This window comes from Lathyrus oleraceus, chromosome 7 (genome assembly GCF_024323335.1).
Source record: "Lathyrus oleraceus cultivar Zhongwan6 chromosome 7, CAAS_Psat_ZW6_1.0, whole genome shotgun sequence".
NCBI classification, from domain to species: Eukaryota; Viridiplantae; Streptophyta; class Magnoliopsida; order Fabales; family Fabaceae; genus Lathyrus; species Lathyrus oleraceus.
In genome coordinates, this window is record NC_066585.1 from 285,140,096 (window position 1) to 285,149,001 (window position 8,906).

General features: G+C 36.5%; 1 protein-coding gene across 1 annotated transcript; it reads left to right on the plus strand.

The window, feature by feature from the left end:
- Nucleotides 1-4,955: 4,955 nt before the first annotated feature.
- LOC127103462 (uncharacterized) lies at nucleotides 4,956-6,966 on the plus strand. The gene is made up of 3 exons (XM_051040718.1): nucleotides 4,956-5,084; nucleotides 5,336-6,493; nucleotides 6,601-6,966. The coding sequence occupies exons 1-3, from the start codon at nucleotides 4,956-4,958 to the stop codon at nucleotides 6,964-6,966; spliced, it is 1,653 nt and encodes a 550-aa protein (XP_050896675.1).
- The last annotated feature ends 1,940 nt before the right edge of the window (nucleotides 6,967-8,906 follow it).

An 8,906-nucleotide genomic window follows, 5' to 3' on the forward strand; every position in this document is an offset into this window, starting at 1 on the left:
AGAACATTTTTTCCAGAATTCATCATTAAGCACATCAACATGTAGGTTATTCATCATAGAGCAAGAATCAAGCACGCATTAAGCATAAAACATCATGTACAATTGGAATCGAGCAAAACAAATTTCAACCATGGAACTTTAATCTAGCATATCTAACTCAATTTTGCATGAAAATTTGTGATTCAAAGCTCAGTTTAATCAGCACATTAAGATCTACAACAATGACATAACAAATTTGAGAAAAGAGAAATTCGATTTGGTGACCTCTTGAAGTGCAGATTTGGAATTCGTGTGATTCAGGCCTTGCAATGCTCCAAACTTCTTCTATGCAGCTTGTAGAGTTGATTGGATGAAGGCTTGAGGTTCGATTGCTCGTGATTCAACCAGAATTTGGATTCACCATTGATGAGCTCAAGCTTCAATATGCTTCAAACAGGCGCGGATTCTCTTGGTTCCAAGTCCAATATTGCTCAATGATGCTTCAGAATCATGAATTGATCAAGAGAAGTGGATTGTGTTTGAAGAATTTGAAAGAAAAATTGAGAGAAATTTTTTGATGAATTGAGATCTAGATCTGAAATTATGAGAAGCTAACTGAAAAACAGTTATGGATTAGGCTTATATATGTTCTACTAATCATGCCTTAATCAAGTTTAAGCCAATGCAAATGGAATTAACAAATATGAGGTGTAAATGCAAATTGGGATTTTCACCCTTATGCATGAAAATGCATGTGAGTAGTACACGAATTGTGATTCATTTTCACTCAAAAATCTGTTTTGGAGCTAAAGGCAATGGCACAATGTTCAAATAATGCACAAATTTTAAATTCCATATTTTCCCTCCAAAAATCAAGTGAATTTCCAAATATTCATGTGATGATAATGCATGTCATGTAATGCAAGATTTGGAAACTAGAGATCAAAATAAGAGCAATGCAAAAAGAGCCATCCAATTTGGAGTTTTGGTTGAGAAGTTATGCTCATTTGAAGTTCAATGTACACCTTGTCAAGTTTTGATCATATCTCCTTAACCACACATGAGAAATTGATGATCTTGGACTTTTTAGAAATGGGAGAGAAAGATCTACAACTTTCATGTTCAACAAAATTTTATTTGAAGCATTTTTGATGATGTAATCTTGAGTTGAAAACATTTCCATTTTTGGCAAGTTTGAATTATAGGTCACTTTCTATTTTTGGAATGTTTTGACCTGACTTTAAATTCTTCAATGTTGATGTTTGAAATGTCAAATGAGACTTGTTTGAACATGAATGAAGTATTTCTAACCACTTCCCACCTCCAAATCCACAGTTGACCTGACAGTTGACTTTGATGGTTGGTAGATGAATTGATCATGCACTGGTGATTCTGAGCCTCAACCACTTGATGAAATAACTCCACAATGAAACCCTAGCTTACAAAAGCTCAACAAAATCACATGATGATTTCCATCTCATTAAAGACCTCATATCCTTGCAGAATCCTGACTAGAAGAATGCAACTGATTAGGGTTGACAAGAGGTCAAAACCCTAATCCCAAGGAACATGATCAGGAATAATGAATCATGATGATGATGATGTACCATCTCAATCAAAATAATACCCAACCTCCTTGAAGAACCAAGAAACCCTAATTGAAGCACAAACCTCAGATAATTAGTGATCAATTCATGAGACCCTCAAGCTTGAATCTTTTAACCCCTCCATCTTCTGAGAAAGACCTAGGAGGATGACTTGCTCATTGTTTCCCTATGATATGCAAAGATGTAATGCCTAATGTCCTACAAAATGAAATGCAATATGCTAAGCTAGTCCCAAGAGAGGAGGGCAAATTTTGAGGTGTTACAGATACTACACTCGGACAAGTTTCTCTTGAGAATATTATTGGTTGACGAGTAGTCGTTTAAGTCGATAATATCCAAAAGATGGGATTATGACTCTGGGAACTTTTTAGAACCTTGTTCTATAGGTAATTATACCCTTAGTACATACATTATGGGTTGGTTCTTACCCTTGGCTCCATGCTCGCGACTCTGAACCTTTGGACTTTGCTTGTGTGATCTTGTTTGTGATTGTTGCATCATGCATTCATTGCATTCATGAGCATTTTTCTTAGTTTTCAAGGAACTTAAAGATTCTCTTTGCGAACATCGCAACTATTTTGACCATGGTTATTATAAGAAGGAATAATCAGAAATACAGTTTCAAATGTCCTGATCTTAAGGAATTGAGAAAGCTAGCATCTTTTGTGGATGATCCTAATGACTTCAAAGACCGTTTTGGAAAACTTTTGTATGTTCTATCCACTGATGTTGAAAATGGTCTTCTTTGTACTCTGGTTCAGTTCTACAATCCCGTCTACCGTGTTTCACTTTCCCTGATTATCAGTTGTTACCTACCATGGAGGAGTATGCTTATCTTTTGGGTATACCAGTTTCTGATAGGGTTCCTTTTTGTGGTTTGGTAGGGATTCTGGAGTCTCAAGTTATTGTTAGACCTATTCACCTAAAGAAATCTGGCATAGATGCTAATCTCACTATCAAAGGAGGTATTAGAGGGTTGACTTTAAGATTTCTTATTGAGAAGGCCTTTTCTTTTGCTAATGTTGGTAGAATAGTGGCCTTTAAAATTATTCTTGCCTTACTCATCTATGGTTTGGTCCTGTTTCCCAACATTAACAATTTTGTTGATGTTAATGATATTAGGATCTTTTTGGTTGGGAATTTTGTTCCAACTTTGCTTAGTGACATCTATTTCTCCATTCATCATAGGACTCCTAAGGAAAATGGAATTATTTTCTGTTGTACACCTTTTTTGTACAAATGGTTTATTTCGCACTTGTCGCAGTCTCATATCTTCAAAGAAAACAAGGTTGTTTAAGGTGGTCTCAAAGACTTATGTCTCTCACCAATGATGACATCACTTGGTATTCTTCTGTTTATGACAAAGTCAAGATTATTGATAGTTGTGGGGAGTTATCTAATGCGCCTCTTCTTGGTACACAAGGAGGAATCAACTACAGTCCGGCTTTGGAAAGACGTTAACTTGGGTTCGCTATGAAAGACAAACTTAATAACACTTTGTTAGAAGGTTTATTCTTCCAAGAAGGGAAAGACATTCAAGGATTGAAGGATAGGATGGTGCATGTCTGGCACAATATTCATAGGAAAGGAAAAAGTGATATTGGATTGAATAATTATGTAGCTTTGTAACCTTAAACTGGTTGGGTGAAGAGGAAAGCAAAAAAATTCAAGATGTCTTACGCTTATGAGAGACTTATGTCTTTAGTAGTGGTCAAATCACCCACTATTCATATTGAAGGCATATGGGAGTTGCAAGAAGCTCTGGATAGGATGAAGCAAGAGAAGGATACTTGGGAAGACAAGTTTCACGCTTCAAACCTCGAGAAAATAGAATTGCAGAAGCGACTGAAGGAAAATGATGACTTGATAGAGTTGCTTGAGCAAAGTGATGTGAAAAGGTCAAGTAACCAAGAGGATTTATTTTCCTCTAACATTTCATCATCTACTCAGATTCCTACTTCTGGTGTTTGGAAAGGCATTATAGATTAGCTCGTGATGGAGAAGGATGCCATGAAGAGAAACTATGAAAAAGAGATTAAAAGACTTCGCAAGAAGTATTATCTTGGAGTTGGGTCATCATTAGATATGATTCCATAAACCTAACTTTCTTTCCTCTTATGTTTTAGGATTGTTGAGATTGTATTTCAGATTGTAATCCTTCACATTATTAATAAAATGAGATTTTAAGTATTTCAAAATCTGTTATTTCCTTTATGATGTTTGCGATTTGCTTTATATCTTGAAGTTGCTTGAAAACTTTGCATTTACATTTGCATACCAAACATCATGTTGCATCTTGGTCTTGCTTTGAGTAGGTTTACCAGCTGTCTTATTTCTTCATTTTCTCGGTCTTTATTCAGACAAGTTATCTCACCAGTACAACACCTGTGTTAATCAACAAAAGAAGATGGATCGTTTTGAGCAAGAGAATCGTGAACTCCGCGAGGAAGTGACTACTATGAGGGATAGTTTTGAAATGCTGACTGCAATGATTAAAGCTCTAGTGGTTGCTCATAATTAACCTCCTCCTCCTCAGACTCCGCTTTAGAGGACTATGATTTCTGAAATCACTTATGCATGCATTTTTACGGCTTTAGTCAGTGTTGTGCAACACCAAATGCCTACTGGTTTCCCTTGGGGTATGCCTCCTCACTTTGTGCTAAAAGGATATCAACTAGTTATTGAAGTTCTCGTTGCTCAACTTGTTATGTTTGTACCATCACCCTTGGTCCATGTTACTCCTTATGTGGAAGAACTTGTTTTCCATTCTGATCAGAGTGAAATTGTTGGTGTCTATGAAAGGATGTATGAATTTCAAGATCAGTTTCAAGCTATGCAGAAAGAGATTCAAGCCCTGAGGGGAAAGGAATAGTTTGGGAAGAATGCTCATGATATGTGCTTAGTTCCTAATATGAAAATTCCTCATAAGTTCAAAGTGCCAAATTTCGAGAAATATAAGGGTAACTTTTATCCTATGAGTCATTTGGTGATGTATGCTTGCAAGATATCAACTCAGACTAATAACCATTAACTATTGATTCATTACTTTCAAGATAGTTTGATTGGTGATGCTTTGAAGTGGTACATGGGACTTGATAGCACCCATATATGTACTTTCAATGATCTAGGAGAAGCTTTTGTTCGTCAATACAAGTATAATGTTAACATGATGCCGGACTGAGATCAACTTTGTGATATGTCCTAAAAGGATAAGGAAACTTTCAAAGAGTATGCGCAAAGATGGTGCGAGATTGTTGCGCAAGTCAGACCTTCGCTAGAAGAGAAAGAGATGACAAAGTTGTTTTTAAGACTTTGAGTCCATTTTACTATGACTGAATGGTTGCAAGTTCTCATAGTGATTTTACTAAGATGGTAAACATGGGGACAAGACTAGAAGAAGGCGTCTGTAAGGGACGATTGGTAAAAGAGAGTGATTCATCTGGAAGTTCCAAGAGATATGGAAATGGTTTTCCCCAAAAGAAGGAACATAATGTTAATGTTATTTTGCAAGAAAGGCATAAGAGATCTCTGAGAAGCAATCAACCCCATTAACATGTGGCGTCAATTACCCCGGTTACTAGTCGTGCTCTGATTGTTCAAGTATCACCAAATTATCAACCATGTTTCCAACAACGTACCTATCAACAAATCAACAACATAACCATGTCCAAAGACAAGCGCAATTTGATCTGATTTCGATGGACTGTGCATAATTATTTCCTGCTTTGATACAAAAGAATTTGGTACAGACTAGAACTCCACCAGTTCTTCCAAAAGAACTTCCATGGTGGTATAAATCTGATCAGCATTGTGCATTTCATCAAGGTGCACCCGGTCATGACATTGAGAACTATTTTGCTTTGAAAGTTGTAGTGCAAAGACTAATATGGGGAGGTATTTTGTCTTTTGAAGACTCTAGTCCTAATATGCAAGCCAATTCGTTTCCTAAACATGGTGGTGCAACTGTGAATATGTCTGAAGGATGTCTTGGAAAATATCGTGTCTTTGATGTCAATCTAATTAGAAGATCCTTGGTCGAGATCCATGCAACTTTGTGTGAGCCTAGTTATTACGAGCAAAACCATGTTTCTTATCGTATATGTTTAAGGAACCCTCGAGGGTGTGTTATGGTAAATAGAGGTTTGCAAGAGATGCTAGATCAATATCTTATTCATATTACAAGAGATAGGGACGAAGATGAGCATGATGTGAATGTCATAGTTTCTCATTTCAATATTCCTAAACCAGTTATGATTGCCTGTGATAGTCAAAGGACTGTTGTTTATCCATTGGTTATTCGTTTGGCGGGTCCTACACCCTATGAATCTGACAAAGTTTTTCCCTACAAATACAGTGCTACAATGTTGGAAGATGGAAATGAAGTCCCCATCCATTCCCTTTCTTCTGTTGTGAATATTGCTGACGTAAGCGATGTGACCCAAAGTGGTCAAGTATTTTCCTTTGTGTCACCTAGGAGAATTGAAGATACTTTGGTGGGTAAGAAAGCTCAAATGGAAACTCCTATTGGGCAATCTGGCCAATCCAGCGGTGTAAACCAGAACTATGATCATGATGAAGCGTTGAAGTTGATCAAGAGGAGTGAATTTAATATGGTCAATCAATTATTGCATACCCCATCCAAAATATTTGTTTTATCTTTACTGATGAATTCAAAAGTTCATAGAGAGGCTTTGTATAAGGTCTTGGAGAAAGCCTATATGGACTGTGATGTAACAGTTGGTCAATTAGATGGCACTGTGGCCAATATTACTGCGCATAACAATATGAGTTTTAGCAATGAAGAACTTTTTAAGCAAGGGAGGAATCATAATTTGGATTTGCATATTTCCATGAATTGCCAAGATGTTATGTCCAATATTCTGGTTGACACTGGCTCTTCTCTAAATGTTATACCAAAGTCTACTATGTCCAAGCTCTCTTATCAACATACTTAGATGAGGTTTAATGGGGTGGTTGTGAAAGCCTTTGATGGTTTGAAGAAAATTGTGATTAGGGAAGTGGATCTCCCGATGAAATAAGTTTGTGCTTATTTCAGATTACATTTCAAGTGATGGATATTCATTTCGCATATAGTTGTCTCTTGGGTCGTCCATGGATTCATGAAGTTGGGGAAGTGACGTCAACCCTTCATAAGAAGTTGAAATTTATGAAGAATGGAAAGTTAGTGATTGTGGGTGGCGAGCATGCCATGTTGGTGAGTCATCTCTCTTCATTCTCGTATATTGATGCTGACGAAGTTGTGGGAACTCTGTTCCAAGCTTTTTCTATTGTTGACAATATTATTAAGAAGAATGGGTCATCCATGACTTCTTTGAAAGATGCACAACAAGTTATGGAGAATGGTCAATCTATTGGATAAGGTCAAGTTATTGAACTTGCTGAAAACAAGAACATAGTCGGTTTAGGCTTCTCGCTTGGTTCAACTTGTAGGGATTTAAAGCATATTCAAAAAGGTTTTCATAGTGCTGGTTTTATCCACTCCAAAGATCAATTTGTTATTGCAATCCTGGAAGATGATCAAGAGTAAGAAGTGCCAAACTTTGTGACGCCCGGATTGATGTGCAAGAATTGGATTGATGTTGATGTTCCCTCTATTGTTCACTTGTTAAAGTAATATGTTTTTGTTATTTTCAAAAAAATCATTTCACTATACCCAAGGTGAAAGTGAACCTATGTGTGGATTTGTTTCAAATTTTGTCGTCATTAATAAAATGGTATCTTGTTTATCCATATTATGTTTTCTCTTTTTGCTTTTTCTGAAAAACGGTAACATAAAAAAACCAAGATAATAATCACTTTTCGTATATGCATCACAATGTATGTTTATTTGTTCATATTCTAAAATCAAACATAAAATCGCTGTGCAAATTAATTGTTAAACCCATTAAAACAATGACTTTATGCCCTCTCCCAACTTTGAATTCCCTGTGTTTGAAATGGAAGAAGAGGATGTTGAAGAGATTCTGATGATATTTCCCGTTTGCTTAAGCACGAGTAAAAGACCATTTAGCCTCATCAAGAGCCACTGGAAGTGATTAATTTGGGTTCTGAAGATAACAAGAAAGAAGTCAATATTGGGGCACTGCTTTGTCCATATGTTAAGAAGATGATGATTGAGATTCTTAGAGAATATATGGATGTGTTTGCTCGGTCTTATCAAGATATGTCAGTTCTTGATACCCATATTGTGGAGCATAGATTACCATTGGAGCTAGAGTGTCCTCCAGTTAAACAGAAGTTGAGAATAACTCATTCTGACTTGGCTGTTAAGATCAAATAGAAGGTTCAGAAACAGATTGATGTTGGTTTCCTTGTTACTTCTGAGTATCCTAAATGGGTGGCCAATATTGTGCCTATTCTAAAGAAGGATGGAAAAGTTCGAATGTGTGTTGATTATAGAGATTTGAACAAAGCTAGCCCAAAAGATGATTTTCCTCTTCCACACATTGACATGTTGGTAGATAATACAACTTAGTTTAATGTCTTCTCCTTTATGGATGGTTTCTCCGGTTATAATCAGATCAAGATGCCACCCGAGGACATGGAAAAGACAACATTTATCACACCATGGGGAACATTCTACTATAGTGTGATGCCTTTCCGTTTAAAGAATGTTGGTGCAACATACCAGAGAGCCATGAATACTCTTTTCTATAACATGATGCACAAAAAGATAGAGGTGTATGTCGATGATATGATTGTTAAGTCGAAGACTGAAGAAGATCATGTTGAGTATTTATTGAAGTTGTTTTAGTATTTGAGAAAGTTTAAACTCCGCTTAAATCCTCTAACAAGTGTACTTTTGGTGCCCATTCAGGAAAGTTGTTGGGATTCATTGTCATTCAAAAGGGTATTGATACATAAAAGCAAGTCAGAGGATTCCTCGGGCGTTTGAATTACATCTTTAGGTTTATATCTTACATGACTGCTGACACAAGACAATCAGATAGTCAGGGTTTGGACAGAAGGCAGTCAGAAAGCTTTTGACAACATCAAGGAGTATCTGCTCGAAACTCATATCTTGTCTCCTCTAGTGGAAGGAAGACCATTGATCATGTATTTAACTGTGTTAGAAAAGTCCATGGATTGTGTACTTGGACAACAAGATGAGACTGGTAGAAAAGAGCATGCCATCTACTATCTGAGTAAGAAGTTTACAGACTGTGAGTCTCGGTACTCCATGCTTAAGAAGACTTGTTATACTTTAGCCTGGGCTGAAAAATGTCTGTGCCAGTATATGATTAATCATATCACTTGGTTGATATCCAAAATGGATTCAATCAAGTATATTTTTGAATA

What these genes read in the sequence shown, in the direction of transcription:
- LOC127103462 (XM_051040718.1), top strand. Translation starts at nt 4,956, where the DNA reads ATGGTAAACATGGGGACAAGACTAGAAGAAGGCGTCTGTAAGGGACGA. An exon ending in AGAAGGAACATAATGTTAAT is followed by an intron (nt 5,085 to 5,335) that starts GTTATTTTGCAA and finishes AATTTGGTACAG; the next exon opens with ACTAGAACTCCACCAGTTCT. An exon ending in ACACTGGCTCTTCTCTAAAT is followed by an intron (nt 6,494 to 6,600) that starts GTTATACCAAAG and finishes AATTGTGATTAG; the next exon opens with GGAAGTGGATCTCCCGATGA.